We start from the raw sequence: 24,402 nt of genomic DNA, 5'->3' as shown, positions 1-24,402 counted from the left end.
ACTGGTCATACACTTACTAAGATTGTTGGTGCTTGTTGCATTTGTAAAACATTTCTTAGTGTTTATGTGTAATGATGGGTGCTTAGTAATAAGCTGAAAGTACATTGGAAACTAAGGCTCTTATCTCAGTAGTTCTGCTTTGTTTTAATTCCTAGCCAGAATTCTGAGTGGTTACTGATACTGTAAGTGTAAAATACCTATTCCAATATATGCATTTATAACCAGATCAGAATATCTGTAAAATTTTGACATTTATGTAGTAATTTGAACCTCAGCGACTCTATACTCTTAAGTTGATGGCTAGTATGAAATTCTTATTGTAAAGTGTATGAAAATTTTAGCACCTCACAAAGTATTTATCTACATAGACAAAAAATGAGCCATGTTTTTGTCTATGACACTATTCATGTGCACAGTTAACTGTCTCGAGACCTGTGCTGTCAAATTCAGAATTAGAGCAGATCCACCTAGAGACATGTGATGAAGCTTTGGGACATGTGCACAAGGCCAAGAAATTAATGGCATTTAACTTTTCTATCATGCCAGCTAGTATGACAGCAAGCCATTAGCATGTTTCCCCAAATCTTCTGTGAAAATTGCTGAATAAAATGCAAAATAAAATTAAGAAAGGGATTAAAATTAGAAGAGTCTGAATGGATGGACAGCACTTACCTTTGAAAGACAAAAATGCTCATACTGCCGATAGAAACACTTAAAAGTAGAAAATAGAATTACTGTCTTCCAGAATTCAACATTCTTTCTCCAGAGAGAAGAAAGAAATAGGTTGGGGAAATTTGGAAAGGTCTCAATAAACACTTAGTTGAGAGGGACGCATCTGTCATGAAGACAAGGGGAGACAGGAGTGAAGAGAGGATGTCGGAGTAGGCTGTCAAAAATAGTACCACATAAAAACTGTCAGCTTCAGTTTAAAATAATAGAAAGGACAATTAGAAGTAAAGATGGGTTAAAAAAGGGAGAAATTTGAAAGTCCATGCAATGTCCATGTTGTAGGGGTAGGCAGTGGACAAAGTGGGTAGACTGGTATCAGGCAGCAGTATCGACTTGATGCACAGAGTAAATGATGCTTTAGACAGCAAAACCAATCATAGTCTGGTTCCTTGGCCGTGATACTGCAGTAAGGGAATGAAATGGAAAGATTATTACATTATTGTTATTCCTGAATGTCAGAAGACTGACAGTAATGCTGGAGTAAAAAAAAAGTCCCCATTCGTGTGGGTGGACAGTACATCATGTAGTGTCAGAAAGAGAGATGATGATTTTAATTTTAGGATTGGGAGATGGAATCTAAGAACATTTCAAAGAATGGGAAAACTGGAAAGTGTGAAGTGAGGTAGACAGGTAGTGGTGAAATACTGTCAGGTAATTACACAGTGTTTTATTCCAATGAAAAAGTTTTGAATGTAGAATAGCTATAGTGATGGGACATGAAGCAGTGCAGAGTTTGACTAAAGTAGTGTGTCATAGTGATTGTTCAGTGGTTGTGAAAATAATTGCAGGAGCCGTGGACATTCTGATAGTTAAAATGTACTTGCCGATATGGCAGAGCAGCAGTGAACACCATAATCATGGGTGTGGTCAGACAAGGTAGTGAAACAAATATCACGGAACAAAATGGATTAGGGAAGGGAAACAACAGAGAAGGGCTGCTACTGGAATTTGTTCAGTGAAGCAATTCGGTCGGTGAAGCAATTCGGTCGGTGAAGCAATTCGGTCGGTGAAGCAATTCGGTCGGTGAAGCAATTCGGTCGGTGAAGCAATTCGGTCGGTGAAGCAATTCGGTCGGTGAAGCAATTCGGTCGGTGAAGCAATTCGGTCGGTGAAGCAATTCGGTCGGTGAAGCAATTCGGTCGGTGAAGCAATTCGGTCGGTGAAGCAATTCGGTCGGTGAAGCAATTCGGTCGGTGAAGCAATTCGGTCGGTGAAGCAATTCGGTCGGTGAAGCAATTCGGTCGGTGAAGCAATTCGGTCGGTGAAGCAATTCGGTCGGTGAAGCAATTCGGTCGGTGAAGCAATTCGGTCGGTGAAGCAATTCGGTCGGTGAAGCAATTCGGTCGGTGAAGCAATTCGGTCGGTGAAGCAATTCGGTCGGTGAAGCAATTCGGTCGGTGAAGCAATTCGGTCGGTGAAGCAATTCGGTCGGTGAAGCAATTCGGTCGGTGAAGCAATTCGGTCGGTGAAGCAATTCGGTCGGTGAAGCAATTCGGTCGGTGAAGCAATTCGGTCGGTGAAGCAATTCGGTCGGTGAAGCAATTCGGTCGGTGAAGCAATTCGGTCGGTGAAGCAATTCGGTCGGTGAAGCAATTCGGTCGGTGAAGCAATTCGGTCGGTGAAGCAATTCGGTCGGTGAAGCAATTCGGTCGGTGAAGCAATTCGGTCGGTGAAGCAATTCGGTCGGTGAAGCAATTCGGTCGGTGAAGCAATTCGGTCGGTGAAGCAATTCGGTCGGTGAAGCAATTCGGTCGGTGAAGCAATTCGGTCGGTGAAGCAATTCGGTCGGTGAAGCAATTCGGTCGGTGAAGCAATTCGGTCGGTGAAGCAATTCGGTCGGTGAAGCAATTCGGTCGGTGAAGCAATTCGGTCGGTGAAGCAATTCGGTCGGTGAAGCAATTCGGTCGGTGAAGCAATTCGGTCGGTGAAGCAATTCGGTCGGTGAAGCAATTCGGTCGGTGAAGCAATTCGGTCGGTGAAGCAATTCGGTCGGTGAAGCAATTCGGTCGGTGAAGCAATTCGGTCGGTGAAGCAATTCGGTCGGTGAAGCAATTCGGTCGGTGAAGCAATTCGGTCGGTGAAGCAATTCGGTCGGTGAAGCAATTCGGTCGGTGAAGCAATTCGGTCGGTGAAGCAATTCGGTCGGTGAAGCAATTCGGTCGGTGAAGCAATTCGGTCGGTGAAGCAATTCGGTCGGTGAAGCAATTCGGTCGGTGAAGCAATTCGGTCGGTGAAGCAATTCGGTCGGTGAAGCAATTCGGTCGGTGAAGCAATTCGGTCGGTGAAGCAATTCGGTCGGTGAAGCAATTCGGTCGGTGAAGCAATTCGGTCGGTGAAGCAATTCGGTCGGTGAAGCAATTCGGTCGGTGAAGCAATTCGGTCGGTGAAGCAATTCGGTCGGTGAAGCAATTCGGTCGGTGAAGCAATTCGGTCGGTGAAGCAATTCGGTCGGTGAAGCAATTCGGTCGGTGAAGCAATTCGGTCGGTGAAGCAATTCGGTCGGTGAAGCAATTCGGTCGGTGAAGCAATTCGGTCGGTGAAGCAATTCGGTCGGTGAAGCAATTCGGTCGGTGAAGCAATTCGGTCGGTGAAGCAATTCGGTCGGTGAAGCAATTCGGTCGGTGAAGCAATTCGGTCGGTGAAGCAATTCGGTCGGTGAAGCAATTCGGTCGGTGAAGCAATTCGGTCGGTGAAGCAATTCGGTCGGTGAAGCAATTCGGTCGGTGAAGCAATTCGGTCGGTGAAGCAATTCGGTCGGTGAAGCAATTCGGTCGGTGAAGCAATTCGGTCGGTGAAGCAATTCGGTCGGTGAAGCAATTCGGTCGGTGAAGCAATTCGGTCGGTGAAGCAATTCGGTCGGTGAAGCAATTCGGTCGGTGAAGCAATTCGGTCGGTGAAGCAATTCGGTCGGTGAAGCAATTCGGTCGGTGAAGCAATTCGGTCGGTGAAGCAATTCGGTCGGTGAAGCAATTCGGTCGGTGAAGCAATTCGGTCGGTGAAGCAATTCGGTCGGTGAAGCAATTCGGTCGGTGAAGCAATTCGGTCGGTGAAGCAATTCGGTCGGTGAAGCAATTCGGTCGGTGAAGCAATTCGGTCGGTGAAGCAATTCGGTCGGTGAAGCAATTCGGTCGGTGAAGCAATTCGGTCGGTGAAGCAATTCGGTCGGTGAAGCAATTCGGTCGGTGAAGCAATTCGGTCGGTGAAGCAATTCGGTCGGTGAAGCAATTCGGTCGGTGAAGCAATTCGGTCGGTGAAGCAATTCGGTCGGTGAAGCAATTCGGTCGGTGAAGCAATTCGGTCGGTGAAGCAATTCGGTCGGTGAAGCAATTCGGTCATGATGAACACTTTGTTCAGAAAATGGAGACTAAATTGTACACATGGAAGAGCCCAGGAGATGTTAATAGTTACCAGATAGACTACATACTCATCAGACAGAAGTTTGTGGGCAGTGTGGAAGATGCTGACTGACGATGTTGATGCGGATCACAACCTTTACGTTGCAGACAACAGTACAAGGTTGAAGAGGATCTGACAGCATGGGAGAAGAAAGTAGAGACGAGACCTGTAGAAGCCCAGAGAGAAACAATAAAGTGGTAAGAGAATCCTTGGAGCAGCAATAAATGAAGTGAAAGGTGAAAATGCAAGTGCAGTTTTGAAGTGTTAAGCTGGTTTTGTTGAATACTTCAAAGAGTGAAGTTGAGACTGAAGCCAAGAGAGTGAGGAAATCCTGGGTCACTAATGAAAGCTGGAGAAGAGGAACTCCAAACAAGAAGGTACAGCCTTAGGTACCAGTAAATGAAGGAGTTTGGAGGGATTCCAATAAAGGAGTGAGGACCTTCAGAATAGAAGACTCTAGAGGACAAATGGTCACTGAACAAGGTCTGCAAGACATTGAAATAAACATGGAAGAGATGATTCACGAAGATGAAAAAGGGCCAAGCATTCTTAGAGTGGAATTAGAGAAGGCTATGAATGACCTGACAAGGAAGAAACCTACAAGAGATGAAATGCGTTTGGATTTGCTGGAAGGTACTGGAAACAGAGATTTGAAAGTGCTGATGCAACTCATCAGCAAAATCTATGAAACTAGAGATTGATCTAAGGACTTTTTGGACTTCAGAATGGTTGCTCTTGAAAATAAAGAATCAGCCAAGAAATGTAGGGATTACAGGACAACCAGTCCGATCTCATACTTGGTGAACACCATTGCAAGAATACTCAATAGATAGGTAGAACAAAAAATTAACTTAGTAATAGGAGAGGACCAGTTTGGTTTTAGGGAAGGAAAAGTAACCAGATATGCCATCGGCTTGGTGAGGATTTTGTTTTAGGGAGTTTTGGCTGTTAACGAAGAAGTTAAGCAGAAGGCCTTCGGCAGAATCAGCTGGACGAAATTGATGAGCATCCATAAGGAGAGAGGAATCAATTGGAGAAGCCACAGACTAATTCTCAACTTAAGCCATAGACTAATTCTCAACTTGTACCTGGTGCAAAGAGTAAAGCTGCAACTGAACTATGGAGAAAGAGTGTGAAAATAAGAAGTCGAGTCTCTTCAACTTGTACAGAGAATAGCTGGCGAGAGAAATTTTGAAAGGATGCGGGAACTCGAGAACAGGACAACAGTTTGTTAACACAATCAATTATTCAGATGACTTGCTAGTGCTTGACAAAAATCAAAGACAACTGCAACATGTGATGAACCAGTTGGTGGAAACTGGAACGAAATATGCGATGGAAATCGACACCCAGAAATCAAGAGTGATGCTGATATCAGAATGGGAGAAACATTTGAGGATGACTGTTGACAAGCAAGAAATGGGGAATTTGGTGCAGGTAATGTACTTGGGAAGCTTGCTGATGGGGATGCCCAGTGCACAAATGAAATTCAAGCAAGGCAAAGAAAATGGTTTGGAAATGTCGTGGTTTGCCAAGGATTATCTGCAGGTTACAGGGCATTGGGTGGTGTGGAGAGGGTACATCAGAAAATGATCTTGTTTCGGGGAGTGTCTTAGTGCTGAGGGAAAAATCAATTCAGGTATTAAAGGCCTTAATGATACTGGGCTGCTGAGGGAATAATCAATTCAGGTATTAAAGGCCTTAATGATACTGGCCAGAAAACCCATATTTCTTACCTTTTTGAATAGTGTTCTGCATTTGCTGACAAAAACTGATTTGCAGACAAGTTTTCCTAGGGGAGGAGAAGCAATGGGCTATCGAAGCATAAAGGGAGAGCTGTGTGTCCAGTACCGTTGTTCTTTTCACCCACATTCACAACCCTGGCCCTTCTCAGTCACCAGAGGGGCTGAGAACATAGTTAGAATCAGATCACTGTGCTTTCTAGTGCTCTTTAGGGATCCCAGTCAACACCAGATGTGCCGTAGCATTTGCCTCTGCACCACTGCAGCCCAGGGCAACGGCCTGATGCCCTGATGACTGGACAACACTGCCAAGCACAGTCCCTGTTCCTCTTCAGTTCTGTATAATATATATAAATACTAAACAAAATACTAGCCTAAGCAGTTTGAAATAAAACTGAGAGCTAGCGCAATCTCTGTAAAGTTTGTTCACACTGTGATTCGCACGTAGACTTGTGCCCTGCACATGTAGCCGATGAGGTGTGGCACAATTTTTAAGTTTCTGCAGTATGTGCCTGCGACATGGATGCTAGAATTCCAAGAAATATTCCGTTCTGGCACATGTGCCTGTTATTTGTCACCCTCACCTCCACCCCCTTCCCGACATGTGCCATCAAAAAAAAATGGCTCTGAACACTATGGGACTCAACTGCTGAGGTCATTAGTCCCCTAGAACTTAGAACTAGTTAAACCTAACTAACCTAAGGACATCACAAACATCCATGCCTGAGGCAGGATTCGAACCTGCGACCGTAGCGGTGTCGCAGTTCCAGACTGCAGCGCCTTTAACCGCACGGCCACTTCGGCCGGCCATGTGCCATCAGTCGACAGGCAGACTCATAGTGCTACATCTGCTTGATCAGCTGCTCACAGTGATCAGCTGTGTAAATTTAGTAGCAATTTGTGAAGATGGACTGGACAAAAATAATACCGTTAGACTAATTGGAGTATTTCATGAAAGTCGTTCATTATGGGATCATACATACACCGATTATAAAAACTGCATTGCCGTGCATTTCTGCAATTTGCATCTTTATTCAGAATTTCAGGTAAAGAATTGAACAACAAAATTCACTACCTGAGGTCTCAATTTATCCATGAATGTAACAAACATTTCTCGTGTACATATGGAAGTGGTTCCCTACATTTCGCTGGTCTCGGTGGAGAATGTAAACAAACCAACACTTTTGGTATTATTTCACTAATCTTGTATTTATCCTATGCATGTACATTAGGTACGAATCTTCAGTAGCCAAAAAGCATAATGTAATGACAAGTTGTTCATCCGGGGTTATAGCTTTCTCAAAAATTTGTATGCTTTAATGCGTAGTACTGAGCTGTCATATCTCATAATACTTCAAAGTTGATCATAGACATACAAACAAAATTTTTGAAACCCTTAATCCCTTGAACTTTTTAAGTCACTTATCACTGAACAGTAAGCTCTGTGAATGCACCATTTACTGAGAAAGTTACACACCCGCCACCTACTTTCCTTTCTCCTATTATTCTCCCTTAAATTCGCATTGCTAGTGCAAGAAATAAAAGTCCTGTGTTGGACACTGTGTTCCGTGAAACTGGCTCACTACTTGGCACCAGTGAGAATGCTCACATTGACTACTTCTGTCAGGTCCATGTCACTGGACAAAATCACATTGTACATATGCCGAGATACTTTTATCCGCTACTTGTGTCAGGTACGAATTTCTGCGACAAATGCAGCAGTGTGAACGTAGCTTAACAGAGAAAACTAATGGTTGGTGCTGCAAGCAGCTAAAAGTTACAATACTAGAATTACAAACTGCAGTGGAAACTAAAGTTTCCCAGAACATCTTCTTTAAGAAAAGAACATTTCAGTTGTTGGAAAGACATCAGTGATGGCTGCTTTCGAAAATTACCAGTGATGGCTGAAATAGGTAATTTCATGTTGAAATTTTTGTGATATGGTTGGACGGTAAATTATTTTCACTTCATCTTTAAACCTGGCTATTACTTGGTCTATGTGGTTGCTTTGCACTCTTGTGTCTTTTATTTTGTCGAGCAGAAATGAGAGTTCAGTTAATATTATATGTTACATTTCTTACCTGTATTTAACTGCTTGGTGACATAAAAAATATTGCAAATGTTAGTGCTTACAAATGTGTCCTCTGAAAAGATAGGCATGTGACTGCCACGTATAGCTATATTGTTGCTGTATTTATGAGAACACAATGATGGAAGTGAACGTTATGCAGCTTTTGTTTGGTAGTGAGTGCAACCCTCCCTACATACACACACACACACACACACACACACACACACACACACACACACACACACACACACTCTCTCTCTCTCTCTCTCTCTCTCTCTCTCTCTCTCTCTCTCTCTAACACGGTATGAACTTTACAGGAAAATTTGTAGCAGTTTGAAGTTCAATGTTTGAACTACCTCAATAAACAAAATGTCTTTTAATTAATGTGTTAGTAATACCTACAATTACTTTGATTTATCAACAACTTCTTCCCAGGTTGCAGAGACAAGGCCAGCTCCTACTGGAAGGCCTTCCAAAGATCTTACTCATCGTAGACGGGCAGCGCGCTTCTTCCCTGTGGTGAAAGATGAGCACCTAGTTGATCCACTAACACCAAGGAAGAGGAAAACAAGACATGGTAGTAACCCTCCAGTTGAGCACCATGTGGGATGGATCATGGATGTGAGAGAGCATCGTCCCCGTACTACATCCATTGGGTAAGTTTTATGCATATTATTTTAGTTACTTGTCAGGACTATAGTTTTCTTAATAATCCTGAGCTAATGGCGAGTGTCAAAATGGGTATGGGGAGGGGGGATTAGTGAACAAAGGGTTGTCGTAGCGAGATTGTATGTTGCACCCCCCAAATCATCCAAAAATATATGAAAAATATACCTATTCAAAAAAGCATATAAAAATTCACTTGATTCCTTCCTGAGAGGAAGTCTCTGCTCCTTCCAAATTAACAGTGTAAGTGTAGACCAGATGTGGCTTGAATTCAGAGAAATAGAATTGACAGCAATTGGGAGATCCGTACCATATAAATTAACAAAAGAGGGAGGCGATCCCCCTTGGTGCACAAAACAGGTCAGAACACTGTTGCAGGAACAATGAAAAAAGCATGCCAAAATTTAAACAAACACAGCATCTCCAAGATTGGTGGTATTTTACCAAAGCTCAGAATTTAGTGTGACTTCAGTGTGAAATGATTATAATAGTTTGTGTGGAAATCCAGAGAGACTCTGGTCATAGGGAAGGTATGCTAGCGGCAAGACACGGTCAGTGTCTTCTCTGTGTGATAGCAATGGAAATACTGTTGATGACAGTGCTACCAAAGCAGGGTTACTAAACACAGCCTTCCAAAATTCCTTCACAAAAAAAAAAAAAAAAAAAAAAAAAAAAAAAAAAAAAAAATTTGCAGTAAATATTCTAAATTTGAATCAAGAACAGTGCCAACATGAGTGATTTAGAAATAGATGTCTTCAGAGTTGTGAAGCAACTTAAATCACTTAATAAAAGTAAGTCTTATGATCCAGACTATTTACCAGTTAGGTTCCATTCAGAGTACACTGATTGAATAGCTCCATATTTGGCAATCACCTACAGCCACTAGCTTGATGAAAGATCCGTACCCTAAGACTGGAAAGTTGCACATTTTACACCAATATTCAAGAAAGGTAGTAGGAGTAATTCACAAAATTACTGGCCCATATTGTTAACATCAATATGCAGCAGGATTTTGGAACATACATCGTGTTTTAACATTATGAATTACCTCGAAGAGAATGATCTATTAATACACAGTCAACACAGATTTAGAAAACGTGGTTCTTGTGAAACACAGCTCTTTACTCTCACGAAGTGATGAGAGCTATTGATGCAGGATTTCAAATTGATTCCATATTTCTACATTTCCAGAAGGTTTTTGACACTGTGCCACACGTGGCTTGTAGTGAAATTGCGTGCTGATGGAATATCGTCTGTTATGTGACTGAATTCATGATTTCCTGACGGAGAGGTCACAGTTCGTAGTAATTGATGAAAAGTCATAGAGTAAAACAGGAGTGATGTCTGGCATTTCTCAAGGTAGTGTTATAGGCCCTCTGCTGTTCCTTACCTATATAAATGATTTAGGAGGCAATCTGAACACAGCTGTCTTAGGTTGTTTGCAGGTGATGCTGTCGTTTATCATCTAATAAACTCATCTAAAGATTTAAAAAAATGCAAAATGATTTAGAAAAGATATCTGTGACCCTAAATAATGAAGCGTGTGAGGTCATCCGCACGAGTGCTAAAAGGAATCCTTTAAACTTCGGTTGCAATATAAATCAGTCAAAACTAAATTCTGTAAGTTCAACTAAACACCTAGGAATTACAGTTACAAACAACGTAAATTGAAAAGAGCAAATAGAAAATTTTGTGGGAATGGCAAACCAAAGACTGCATTTTATTGGCATAAAACGTAGAAAGAAAATGCAACAGACCTACTAGAGAGTCTGCTACATTAGGTTGTATGTCCGCTTTTGGAGTACCTGCAGTGCAGTGTGGGACCTTTATGAGACAGGATTAATGGAGTACATCAAGAAAGTTCATAGAAGAGCAGTATGTTTTGTACTATCGAGAAATAGAGGACAGTGTGTCATGGACACAATATAGGATTTGGGGGTGGACATCTATAAAACAAAGGTGTTTTCCATTGTGGTGCAATCTTCTCACAAAATTTCAGTCACCAACTTTTTCCTCCAAATGTGAAAATATTTTGTTGATGCTGACCTAATTCCAAAACATCAATCCGGAGGGGTATCCTGGCGACACATAGTGAAGTATTCTCCATCAAGCAGAAAGCTTCATTTGACCACCTTCTTACCTGCACACTGTTGTTCTAGCATCGTCATTCTTTGGCTGGTAGTTCTGCCTTTTTGGAGCAGTAATATCTCAAGTTTAAGGCTCTGGGCTAGACATGCCCAAATTGTGGTATGACAAAACACAGTGCCAAGGTGTAACAAGGTTTAGGTTCCATCTTTGGTGTGCTCTGCTAAAGCAAATGAAGGACACTGAGTTGATAATTTGTGACTTACCATTCTTCTGTAATAATGCTGTGATTTTCTGAGGTTGGTTGTTGCAGATGTCCTCAGTCTGAGAACAATGTACCCACCATGTGCTTTACTCTTGTTAGATGTTTAACTTGCACACGAATCTTGTCACTCAGGGAGGTTCAGATTAATATATTTTTCTGCATTTTAGTGAATTGTATCTACATCTGCTGTGATGCATGCACATTTATGAAAAATTGAAACTATTGTGTTGGAAAGAAACTCAAAAGTATATATTTGCCTTTAATGGGGAAGTACATGCCTCATGGCTTGGTTCGTTTTGAATTGCCACATGTTTTCCTTCTGTGCCTGTTGAGCTCCTGGTTGCCTCTGCTACTGCATGTGTATCCTGTCCAGAGGTGCTGGATAGTGCAATAGTCACTGGTTAATAGAAAAAGGTTAGAAAGGAAATAAATGACAAATTAAAATTGATTTGGTCTGTGGATAACACACTCCGCATGTAAGGAAGCATTGCAGGTTGAATTTTGGTTTTAACTTGTTACAAATCCCCAGAATGTGAAAATGTCCCTGCCATACCAACTCTCGTTTATGAGACACAGAGTTCAGATTTCTGTCAAGACATCAAAGTTTTGGGGCTCTTCTAACTAGATTGTAGCCAGTTTTCTACCCAATCTGGTTCAAACTGATGATGTGCATATCAACAGTTTTTTTTCTCATTTCTCTCTCTCTCTCTCTCTCTCTCTCTCTCTCTCACACACACACACACACACACACACACACACACACACACACACACACACACACACACACACGGCTGACTTCCTTCCCAATCCTTCCCTAATCCGATGAGACCGATGACCACGCTGTCTGGTCTCCTTCCCCAAACCAACCAACCAACACACACACACACACACACACACACAGTGGGCAGTATGAGGAAGAAATGGTAGTGCGAAAGTGTTATGCTAACATCATTCAGAAATAGTGGAAGATATAGACAGAGAACAAATAGGGACAAATGATACAGTTAAAGAATAGAAGGGGGGGGGGGGGGGGGGGGGAGAATAGAGAGAGACAGTTATACATCATGTTGTGAAGGGGAAAGGCTTAATGAGAAAATCTGTAAATGATGAGGTGAAATACAATTCTCAAATACGATATAGAATATGGGTACTTCTTGTCCAAAATATACTTTTCTGTCCTATCGCCCCCTGATAGTATATATGGTGAAAGTAGTTTGGAGGAAATGATTCAGTTGCCTTATGTGGTATAGCAACCTCTCAGGTATATTTAAGCATTCTATAAAGCAGACCCATTCACCACCTTGCTTGTGTGAACTGGTTCACACTCTTGCCACAGCAGTGAGCAACAGGTCAAGGGGAGGGAGGGAGGAATCGGAACAAGGCTGCTCCATTGCAAGAAACTGCTGTCAGTCAGTCTGTTCTAAGGCTGCTAATTTTAGATATTTGGAGATGTCACTTCACAGTGGCTTATTAATGCCTTTGGTGGCAAATTTATTTCCTAAGACAGTCGCATTGATGAAAAACAACAATGAAATCAAACTCTCATTTCTTTTAATTGATGATGCAAAGAATGTGGGGCACGTAAGTATGAAATAAGATATTTTTTATGACTGAAGTAGTCTTGTAGTAAATGTCATTTTCAGACAAGCAACATGTATTTTGGGACATTTTTGTTCACATGTTAAACATAAAAACCCTAGATTTAAATGAATTCTATTTATTCTGGTTTTTCCCTAAAGCATCAATGTCTGGTACTACTTTCTGAGCACTACTAATTCAAAGCTGAATTTCTGTTTTAAGCACTGTGTAATAAGTATATATAATTGCGTCTAACATGCCGTCATTCCTCTGAGGACAGTGCACTTTTTGCACTTCACTTGTGTTACATAATGACGTCCAAGCGCTCTCTTTGAAAGTGACAAATGAGAGTGAATGCTTATACTGACCTAGATGTCTCTTGACGATGCCTGCTGTAAAGCAAGCTAAGCAAATGAGTACTCCAAGATTGGTTAGTTTTTCTCATGTGTAAGTTTATCTTGAAGGCAAACATCATTGGTATTGTCATCAGAACACTACAAAGTTGATACTGCCAAATTAGTGTGAGTTGTGCATCTGTTTAGACTACGAGAGATTTTGCTAACACATACATAATAAAACTGTAAGAATATTTTGATATTTGCAGTATATACATACTAAAACAGATATAAACTTCTATCTCAGGATAAATTAAAAATAGTGATTTCATTACATATCTCTTATAAGCCTTTGTGTAGTTACTAGAGTAAGAGATGTATAGTGATGCACATGCTAGAGCTCACTTCTGTTACATGCATAAGTGAGTGTAGAACATGTGCAATATAAAAGATGAATGTTAACTAGTGCAGTGAAGAGCTTCGTCTTCCTTGCAGCAGGAATGTTCACACAGTAGTATTGTGTGTGTTTTATTTTGAAATTTCATGAGCAATACATACTGTATTTGTGTGGTCGCACATTTGTGTTTATGAGAAAGAAATTTAAAGAAATTTGTGAAAAGCAACTGAAAGAGCTTTGTGTGACATAGTTCTAAATAGCTTTATCATCTGTTTTCCAGTAAAGAGATTTAATTTTGTACTCAGTGGTTGGCAGTATGGTTAAAAAAAATGCAAGTGGCTGTTGTTGTTGTTTACTGTAGCACAACTGCCCAATACTTATCCACAGTTGTTTTATAAGAGTTACATTGTCTGCTGGAGTCTGTTATGAAATATTAAGATCCTACTATATTTTCTCAGATTAACAAATTCACACAGCTATCCCTGAATGTTTCTTTACTGGATACTTTCAAATGTTAAGTTTTTGTTATGCAGTGTTGAACTCACGTTGCAGGATAGTAATATACTTACCACTTTTTCTGTTAGCTTCAGGCAAAATGGTACATAAATTAAACATATCAAAAGGCAAGCAACCAACCATAACAATAAAGATAACAGGTGTAGGCAGATGTTTGCAACTGAAATTGGTTACCTAAGCAAAACAAAAAGGCTGGGACATGAGAATGGAGAGGAGATGACAGGACAGAGAGGTGGAAACTGTTAGGTGGAGGATGTGGGGACAGTATGTTACTTAGGTTGGGCTGGCATAATTTGGGAGCGGAAGAGAGTGTGTTTTAGAGATTACTCCCATTTGTGCTGTTCAGAAAAGGTAGTGTTGGAGGGGAGGATCCAGATGACTAAGGCAGTGAAGCAGTGATTGAAATCAGGTATGTTACGCTCAGCTGCATGTTGTGCCACAGGGTGCTCTTGGCCATGGCATGGCGGTAGCCATTCATCCTGGTGGACAGCCAATATAAGAAGCTGTGCAATGGTTGCAGCAGAGTTGGTAAATGACATGGCTGCTTTAACAGGTGGCCTGGCCCCTGATGGGGTGGGATAAATCTGTAACATGACTGGAATGGGAACTGCTGGGCAGGTGGATTGGGCATGTCTTGCACCTGGATCTTTCACTGGTATATGATCCTTGTGGCAAGGGGTTGGAATTGGGAATGGCATAGGGATGGACAAAGATGTTTGTGAACAGTGGGTGGGCGAAGGAGTACCACTTAAGGAGGGGTGGGAAGGATCTCCAGTAAGAGGTCCCTCATTTCAGGGCACGATGATATGTAATCAAAGCCCTGACAAAGAATGTGGTTCAGTTGTTCCAGTCTGGGGTGGTACTAGTTAACAAAGAGGGCACTCCTTTGTGGCCATTTCTTGCGAATGGTAGGAGGGTTGGGGATGTGAGGGGAAATGACACAGGAGATCTGTTTGCAGATGAGGTCTGGGTTTAGTGCCTGTCTGTGATGGCCTTGGTGAGACCCTCGGCATACTGAACAAGGGAGTTCTTGTCGCTGTAGATGCGTCATCCCCAGGTGACTAGGCTGTGTGGGAGGAATTTTTTGGTGTGAAAGGGATGACGGCTGTTGAAATGCAGGTAGTGTTGTTGGTTGGTGGGTTTAATGTGGCTGGAGGTGCAGATGGAGCCATTGCAGAGGGGATGGTGAACGTCTAGGAAGGTGACACACTGGGGTGAGGAGGACCACCAGGTGAAGCTGATGGGAGAGAAAGTGTTGAGGTTGTTAAAGAATAAAGATAAGTGTGTCTTGGCCCCGAGTCCAGATCGTGAAGATATCATCAATGAAGTTAAACCTGACTAGGGGTTTGGCATTTTGGGAGGCTGGGAAGGTCTCCTCTAGATGGCCCATAAACAGGTTCACATAGGAGAGTGCCATGTGGGTCCCTATGGCTGTGGCACAGATTTGCTTGTATACTTTCACTTCAAAGAAGAAGTGGTTGTGGGCTAGGATAAAGTTGTAAGGTTTATGAGGAATGAGGTAGTGAGTTTGGAGTGAAGGACGTTGGGGAAGTAATGTTCATTGTTGTTGTTGTACAGGGTGGTAGTGTCAACAGTGACAAGTAGGGACCCATGAGGTAAAGGGATGGGAATGGTGGTGAGTCAGTGAAGGAAGTGATCGGTATCTTGAATGTGAAGGAAGTGGTTGGTATCTTGAATGTGGGTGGCTAGATTAAAGGCAATTGGTTGGAGGTATTGGTCAGTGAGGGCCGAAATTCCTTCAGTGGGGTCGCAGTGGCGTGTCTACTTTCATTGGGGCCGCAATTCTTTCAGTGGGGCCGCAGTGGCGTGTCTACTTTCATTGGGGCCGCAGTGGCGTGTCTACTTTCATTGGGGCCGCAGTGGCGTGTCTACTTTCATTGGGGCCGCAGTGGCGTGTCTACTTTCATTGGGGCCGCAGTGGCGTGTCTACTTTCACTGGGGCCGCAGTGGCGTGTCTACTTTCACTGGGGCCGCATGCGGCGTGTCTACTTTCACTGGGGCCGCATGCGGCGTGTCTACTTTCACTGGGGCCGCATGCGGCGTGTCTACTTTCACTGGGGCCGCATGCGGCGTGTCTACTTTCACTGGGGCCGCATGCGGCGTGTCTACTTTCACTGGGGCCGCATGCGGCGTGTCTACTTTCACTGGGACCACAATGGGGTGTCTAGAATTCTTGGGTTTGTGGATTTTGGGGATCATGTAGAAGGTAGGTGTGTGGGGTGTCGTAACAGTGAGGAGAGAAATGAGCTGTGCAGATAGGAGTTAGCCTTAGAACACATTCTCTGCTCTCATAATTATCCCTGCCTCAACCTATGCTAACATATTTGTCCTTACCCCCTGTCCTATCGCTTCCTCCTCATTCTCATGTCCCGGCCTATTTGTTTGCCACCCTCTGCCAATGCACCCTCAAATCTTTCCCTGGACCTCTCCTTGTTGCTCCTTTTGTTTCCCCCACTTCTGTGCCACACAACCTTCTGATGCTGTGCATGTTGACATTCTAGTCCCTCCACACTCCACCAAACACCATTCCTCTGCCCCCTCCCACGCCCCGTGCCACCCCCACCCATACAATGCTGTCATCCCACATGATAGTTGCATTCTGGCCTGTACTGGCAAAGTTGACAGTCAGGCATGTGTCAGTTGTGATTCCTCGTGCGTATGAATGGTGTGTGTTTCTCTTTTGTTGATGAAGGCTGCGGCCATAAGATTTGTGTAAGTGCCTTTTAATTGTGCCTGCCTCCAATTTAACATGTCTTCTTTATGGTAAGTAGCAATCTCTTTTCCTACATTGTTGATTCCAGGATTTGTGGGAATTGAAAATTTGTAAGTCTCTCACTCCTCATTTATTGTTTGTGTGACAACCATCTTAAGACTACTATAGTACCATCTTTTTATAGTTGTGCTGCTGAATTCAAAGACATGTAGTAAGTGCGACAGATGGCTGTGGTGGGTTCTTAAAATCACTGAAGCAGGTTCTGTATGTTTGTTGGTGGTTTCCAGAGTTATTAAGAATAAAATCCAATGTCAAATCTCTGGGATGCTTTATACACCACAGGAATATTATTTTGACTTGAAATGATGGGGCTCTGTTTGGGTGGTTTTTTGTGGAATGACAGTAGGCTATGGTTTATTAACAACTGGTTCCCAGCTGAGGAACACTTTGAAGAAGATTATCCATGATAGCAGAAAGCTTTTCAGTTAACTTTCTTTTGCTATTAAAAACAAGGGGAAGGTTCCTCAATTTGTATCAAAACAGAGTGTGGCCAGCTTTTTGACATTTTTGTGGATAAGCAAACTAGGGAGCTCTTATTGTGGAATCAGCTTGTATGGCTGTATTTGTAGGAAAACAAATCCTCTACACTGTCACTTCAAGTAGCCGTGTCCTCTGAGGGACGGACACACACACACACACACACACACACACACACACACACTACAAGCAACCATACATCATGATTGGAGAAACATCACGTGCGGTTGCAGGCACTGGTCTCGTGTGTGTGTGTGTGTGTGTGTGTGTGTGTGTGTGTGTGTGTTTTTCATCTACTTCAGTAGAAAGGCTTTTGGCTGAAAGCATACTTGTTTAGTGGTCTCTTTATTGTGCCTGTCTGTGACTCAACATATCCACTATATGGTGAGGAGCAATCTATCCTTTTCATAATATTGTCTTCATTCTACCCTGGATTTTCCACTAGAAAAATTAGGTGTAATAGTTTTGGTGTATTGTTTGTGTAAATTATTTTCTTAGAGTGGTGTGTTGCATTTCTGGTATTTTGTGATTTGCAAATAAAAATGGTCATTATGAAATTCTGTTTTATAGAAGCAGTACAGGAACAAGCCCAAGTGAGGGTTTTCTTTCTGGTGGTACTCCTACTTCTTTGCCAGCCTTCCAACATCCTTCACACTCACTCCTCAAGGAAAATAATTTCACCCAAGAAGTTTATCACAAGTACCACTCAAGGTGCTTGAAAGGTAAGTAATTCATTATCTTCTTTCCACAGTGTGATTGTTTGGCCCAAAATTTATATTTCTTACAGTACTAGTAATTGTGTGTGTGAATTTGTATCATTCAATCATTCAACAGTGTGCATACTAATCAGTTGTTTTTTTATGGTAAGAGAGGAACAGGTTAGGAATTGGACAGTCACAAGAAATGAACACACTATTCCGGTTTTGGTCATTTTTCTTGCGGGAAAACTTCAATCGCAACATGTACAAGGAGTTCCGTTCATTGGCTGTTGAGGATGCTCATGAAGGCTACAGGTAAGTGCATGTTATAATGTTTGACAAATAATAGTGATATATGAAATGTTTGTGTTTGCGTTTTACAATTGGTATTAACAAGTTTGCAGTAAGTGTGAAGTTTATTATTCGAAATACACAGTAGTCCATAAATTGGTAACGCTGTTAATGCCATTGCCATGCAAGTGTAATAGATATATAGAAAACTCATCTGGAATTATTATTTAAAAAAAAAAAAGGAAAATCCGAATAGCTAAGAATGTGGCTCAGCAAGGACAAAATTCTCAATTTCATTGTTTAGTCAGTTATGTATTATACATTCTGTCATGTTAGCCAGATGTGGAGACGTTTTTCCCTGCTGTAGGTTTTCAGTGTAATTTGCTCCAGACACTTCTTGTCCCGCCCGACCTCCCACCTGTCCCGCCTGGCCTCCGAGCTTTCCACCCCAACCCACTGCTCATTTCTTTTTTCAGGTAATGTAAGGTTTTCAAAAAACGAAAACATCAGCTTGCTGATGGTAAGTGTGAATTTGCTATGCCATAGCTTCCACTTTACATTTTGTATTTCTAAAGCAAAATATGATCACTTGTTACATACTTGTAGCCGTGATGACTCGTCACGCATCTAATCAGGTAATTTGACAGAAATTGATCATGATGATTAACACTAATCAGTTGGTCTTAAATTTAGTTGAACAAAGCTTATGTATTAACTATGTTATATCCCTGAAATAAATCGTCTTGTTTTTCAGATATGGATTGGAGTGTCTCTTCAGGTACTATAGTTATGGCCTTGAAAAAAAATTTAGACCAGATGTATATCAAGACTTTCAAGAGGAAACGATTGCAGACTATGAATCAGGTTGGTATTCTTCATGTAATATGACGTACTGAAAAGGTCTTTCTGTCAGTTTTTTACAAGATGTGTAAATTTTCTAAGTAGTATACATGCATGGCATAGTACTCGGAAGTTACGCTTTATTTGTGAAGTAAAGGACTAGAAGAGATTCACAATAACTCTTGTCTGTTGTAAGAGGTACACTGACACTTGATTGTTTTCTCTACATATTGACAACTTTGCTGTTATCAGCACAACTTCAGCAATAGCTCCGCTTGCAAAACACCCTCAGCTTTTTCAGCTTAAATAATTATGCCCCATTTATGGATGGAGCTCCATAATCTTCCTAATTTTACAACAGTGCAAACTACCTGAGGAAGGATGCCTTACCTTTTGTGTGCTTGACGATTCCATGCAACCCCCAACTTACGTGAAGATGTGTGTATGCTCCTGTGCTCCTGACATCAAACGCAGTAACCATTCTATCCTAGGGAAAGGTGAGGGGGTTGAGAAATGTTCATGTAAAATTTCATGACCCATTGTTATTGTAGAGATTGCGCTACTGACATCTGAAGAGCCTGTATCCTATATATGCTAAGGATTAGGACCTAGGAGCATGTCCATCCATTCAGTGACTTCATGCAGTGATTGCTATGCCAGGTAACGATTCCAAAGATGAGGTGATAGCTGTCTCCAGTCATAGTGAGTGGCATCAGGGCAGTTGATCCACAATGAAATACATCACCCTCCCAAACCAATGGCTGTGCTGTAATTCGGAACTACCTGATGTTGAGCTTATGGACATTAGTGTAGTACCATACTCATAGGTGACAGCCGAATTACTAATAAAGTAATTCAGAAAAGGCTTGCTTACACATCATCACCATAGAAAAGGTACTACATTTGATATGTGATTGGAGGCTCTGTGCAGGAATCCCCAGTTCACTATTTCTTGACCACAAAGTCCACCCTGGGTTCTCCCTGGGGTGTGTAACTCACTTTGTGACACAGTTAATGATTTGCTCTGTGGCCTTAAGGAAAGCAGCCCCCATTGTCCTTTGATGCCTGTTTATCTTGGCTCTCCACATATACCTCAACTGTGTAGCTATGTACTCTGATGGGTCCAGAGTTAATTAACCTTTGGGTTATGTTTACCATAAGTGCAAGGTCCACGAGTGACACACACCTGTGAATGCGTGCAGCATTACTCGCTTCAGAGTTGTTAGCAATGTCTAGAGACATTGGAACTCGAAAACTGTTAACTTTTGCTGTTATTCTTTCATCTGCCTGAAGTGATAGATCATTGCTATTATTGTAATATTTTGGTCTTTTTAATATTAAATACTTCTTATTTGACTTACAAAATAGTGGGCTTCGACATCACATGTATATCACAAAATAGTGGGATTCGCATCACATGTATATCGATACCAAGAAAAGAACTCGCTGACAAATTGGCTGAGAAAACAGTTACTGGAGGAATAGTCGAACTTAACAGACATTAACCTATGATCACACCCAAATTTTAGCTGCCTCTGATGGGGGAATGTTAAACTCCACAATACCCAACAAACGGGCTGATTTATTGGAGCACAATATTTCCTCTGAAGATGACATTTTCTGTGAAAGTTCACGCAGTATTAATGCACTTGTCAAAATTATAAGCAAGCATTTGGGAACAGAGGCTCTTGCTGCAATGGAAGTAGAACACCTATCTTGATTAAAACCCTTGGGTTTCATAGTTTCTCTAGGTTCGTGCATTACTAGCAGCATGCCTGTACTGTCAAGACTATTGCCACAAATTGCAGACTATTTGAATGACGAATTCCCACTACAAACTGACATCTGCAGTTCTTGCTGATTTCAAGATACAAGTTCTAACAAATCTGCCGTGCATGGCATCTGATTAGCCACTGCAGTTATTGGCCCATAGCCACATTTGTCATAAACTGTACATACCATTTATAAGAGTAGAGGAGATGATGCAACTTTCAGAAATTAAAAGGCATCATTTTATACTGTTAATTTACTGATGATGTGTAGCTTTGATGCAGTGCTCTTGAATTCTGGAAATTAGAAGAATAATAATTATTAATGATTTCAGACTCTCCGTTGTAATTATTATGTTACTGTTGTTTTTATTTATTTCGTTATTCGATCATTTAGGAACTACCAAAAAAAAAAAAAAGTGCAACCATTATGACAGTTGTCAGTTTTCTTTATTTTTTTTTCCACTGATGCCAAATGTGCTGCTTTCTCTAGTCTCACTGATATTTAAATCTGTTCATATGTCTTACCATTCAGCTACGTTGTATTGTCAATGATATTTGATATTAATGTTTTTTTTTTTTTTTTTTAACCAGTTCGTTCTGATACTTCTTTCAGTGTGTGAATTTGTTCTGTTCCTGTTTAAAAGTCATCTGTCAATATAGCTACATCATTTGGAGAAACTAAGCAGTCTTTTTCCACATGTTATTTTTAATCCCGATCTCTGTTTCATCAGATTTAAAAGTTATTCCTTGTGCCACTATTAAAAATTTTTTTTGATATGCAGTTGAACAAGTCTCAATAAAAATCATGTCTTCTTTCTCCAGTTTTGATGTTTATTATTATTATTATTATTTTTATTATTATTGGTATATGTGTGTTTTGGTTGAAGTACTGTAGGAAATATTCTTGGTTGAAATAACTGCCTATTATCAATAGTTCATTGTACCAGTTCACACACATTTTCCACTTGAGGATAATATCATGTTGCAACTAAATCAAACGATGTAATATACTTGTGAATAGTTTTAACAAGTCGTCTGCAACATTGTGTTGCTATCAGTGACTTGTATTGAGATTATGTCAAAATACGCATTACTTATATTTATAAGAGAATGTAAAGTATACTATGAAAATAAAATGTTACTGAGCTTGTTAATATTAATGTCAGAACAGCTGCCCTACATGCTGAGCTTTAAAGGTTCCTTGCTCTAGGTCATAAGAAGCAATGTTGTCACCTTGCAAATATAAGTTTGATGGACAAATGTAAAGAGAAGGCTGTGCTCAACTTTCCTATAAGGGCATTTCACTCAAACTGGATTATGATTTATATTTTATAATACTATTGCATGTTGCAGTTTATCTTGTGTGTGGTGGCTGCATTCCGACTGTCTGTGAAGGGGTTTACATATGTCTCTAATTGCACAATACATTTCATAGTAACAAGTGATAGCCAAAGGTACAATGTCAGCTACACCTTCTCTCTTTTAGTCTTGTCTCTTAATGAGCCATTCCTCACTGGAAAAAAAGGGGCTTTTCATGGCCTTAATATTGTTCTTGAGGGAAGAGGAAGTTACTCAATGTCTCAAAAGGTCAGGGTGTGATATGGTATTCACAAATGAGTGCGCCGTGGTAGTATATAGTATGGTGTTGCAAAGTAGGAGAATCCAGTGGGTGTATGAATGGTCCATGCCACTTTGTTTACTGAAACTACAATCATATCTATTTTAATCAGTGTTTATGCTATTGATGTGGTGGGAATGTTACAACAGTCTTTTGAAACTCGTCAACTATTTTTGCCAGGTAAGCAGATAGTGTTTTTCAGAGCAACATATTCCAGGGGCTCAACATGCTGGATCTTCTATGGGTTTTGAATGGTTCACTAGATTAGCATATTCATAAGCACTATCGTACTCATGGGTAAGTCTGGAGAGAGTAATCTGTTCTTAGCAACTTTCTGTATACAGTATGCGGATGTTTAATAATGACCTTTGTACAAGGTATTAAGTGGGGAGAAAATACAAGTGCTGTAACCCTTGTCAGGGTCCAAAACATGGGTGTTAAAAGCAAGCTCTTGTCAGTGATGTAGTCCACAACATATTTTTAGTTCATACATATTAACTGAATTTGGACACCGAATGAAAGAACTGCTGTTTATGGCCAGTTTCAGTCTCATCTACTTAAATTATCCACATATAAACAGCTAGCCACATACTCCACTGACATTCTGCAATATTGTGACACCAAAGTTCACAAATTGGACATATTGTCACAGTAAACATTATTGAAATTTGGCACAGTCCATGGTACTAATTACATTATCCTGTATTTTTGGGAATAAATGTTGCTCCCTTCAAACTCAATGCAGACTAACCTAAAATAGCTTCTAGCAAGCCTCTTTTATAAGAAGACAGTAATTAGGACTGAATTTACCTACTGTTGTTTGCTGGATTTTCATAAATTACAGTTAAAGATTTGCGTTTCTGACTAACTGAACAGTGGAAGAAGATTTGTTTGAATGGGAACTTTCAGATAACAATAATATGGCTAGTTTGCCTGCATATGGAATTTTGTTTCAGTAACAATGTTTTAACCAAGGATGCAAATCTTGCTATTATATTTTCATCATTGATTATAAGAATACTTGACTCCTTTATATATCGTTTTGATCTAGTTTATCAGGAAGTTGATAGGTATATATTTACAATGGCAATGAAATCTGAAATTGCTGATGTTTTGTAATTAGCATGGTTTTTAGCCAAACTAACAATACGGATGGATTCTAAATAACCAAAAGGAGGCAGTAGATCATAAAGTTAAGTTGGCTAAGCCCTGAGTCAGTATTTTAGAATTTAGATACTGTGCAGGTCATATGAATGATGTATGGAAGATATTTGCAAAATAAATAATTTTTGGGGGAGGGTAGAGGGAAGAAATACATAACAGATGGCCAGGATCCGCCTGCTTTCTTACACAGTGACATGCTGCCACGTGTTGATTTAATTACTGCGCTACCAAGGCATTACACAGGCCACTCTAGTTCCTTTGTTTTCCATTCTTTACTTTGCCACATTACATATCTTTTGCAGCTGTACATAAGTTGACTTACAGCTGTCAGTGTCCCTTCTATGGGAATCGTATTTGTCTGGTACCAGGTCATGTGCAACAGTGGAGACCTGTAACTTTCAGGAAGACAACACCACTCCTTCATTACAAAATTGAGAATTTGTTGAACGTATTTCATATTCAGCATGACGTCCAACTGCTGATGTCCCACTCCATCCTAGTAAGCGTTGTCAAAGATGTTAAGTACACAAGCAGAACTTCCTCCACCAATTATCTGTGAACTGTGGGCAACTGTAGAAGCAGCAGAGAACAGCCTGCCAGAGTTGCCACAATCACCAAAACGAAAACAGGTGCTATGCATTACAAGAGAAGTATGTAATTCAGTTGCTCATAAGTGTAAAAATAAAACCTAGGTACATAGCAATATTACCATCAGGATAATATTGTACATTATTGTTTGAATGCAGTTCATTTTATTAGTTGAGTACATAGTTCAGTTTGCGGCTGCAATTTGGTATATGCAAGTGAACAATAGCTTCTTTTTTTTTCTTCCAGGAGAGGAGCAGTGACATTTGTACTGCGTAAAAAGTATTCATACACAGGAAACAGAAATGTGGGAATTTTTTCAGGCATAAATGAGGGTATTTTTTGAGTGTTTTTAAAGATACTGGCTTACCTTGGTTCAGCAA

General features: G+C 40.9%; 1 protein-coding gene across 4 annotated transcripts in view; it reads left to right on the top strand.

Moving 5' to 3' along the window:
* Positions 1-24,402, top strand: part of LOC124622133 (la-related protein 1B) — a 137,746-nt gene that overhangs the window by 102,308 nt on the left and 11,036 nt on the right. For all 4 annotated transcript variants that reach the window (XM_047147755.1, XM_047147756.1, XM_047147754.1 and 1 more), the window contains 4 exons: positions 8,374-8,594; positions 17,622-17,773; positions 17,920-18,064; positions 18,795-18,904. In XM_047147755.1, the coding sequence (XP_047003711.1) occupies positions 8,374-8,594; positions 17,622-17,773; positions 17,920-18,064; positions 18,795-18,904 (628 nt within the window). The remainder of the gene's footprint in view (positions 1-8,373; positions 8,595-17,621; positions 17,774-17,919; positions 18,065-18,794; positions 18,905-24,402) is intronic.

The sequence above is a fragment of the Schistocerca americana genome, chromosome 7 (assembly GCF_021461395.2).
Source record: "Schistocerca americana isolate TAMUIC-IGC-003095 chromosome 7, iqSchAmer2.1, whole genome shotgun sequence".
Classification (NCBI taxonomy): Eukaryota; Metazoa; Arthropoda; class Insecta; order Orthoptera; family Acrididae; genus Schistocerca; species Schistocerca americana.
Note: the sequence above shows the minus strand (reverse complement) of the source record. Positions and strands in the feature narration are given on the sequence as shown.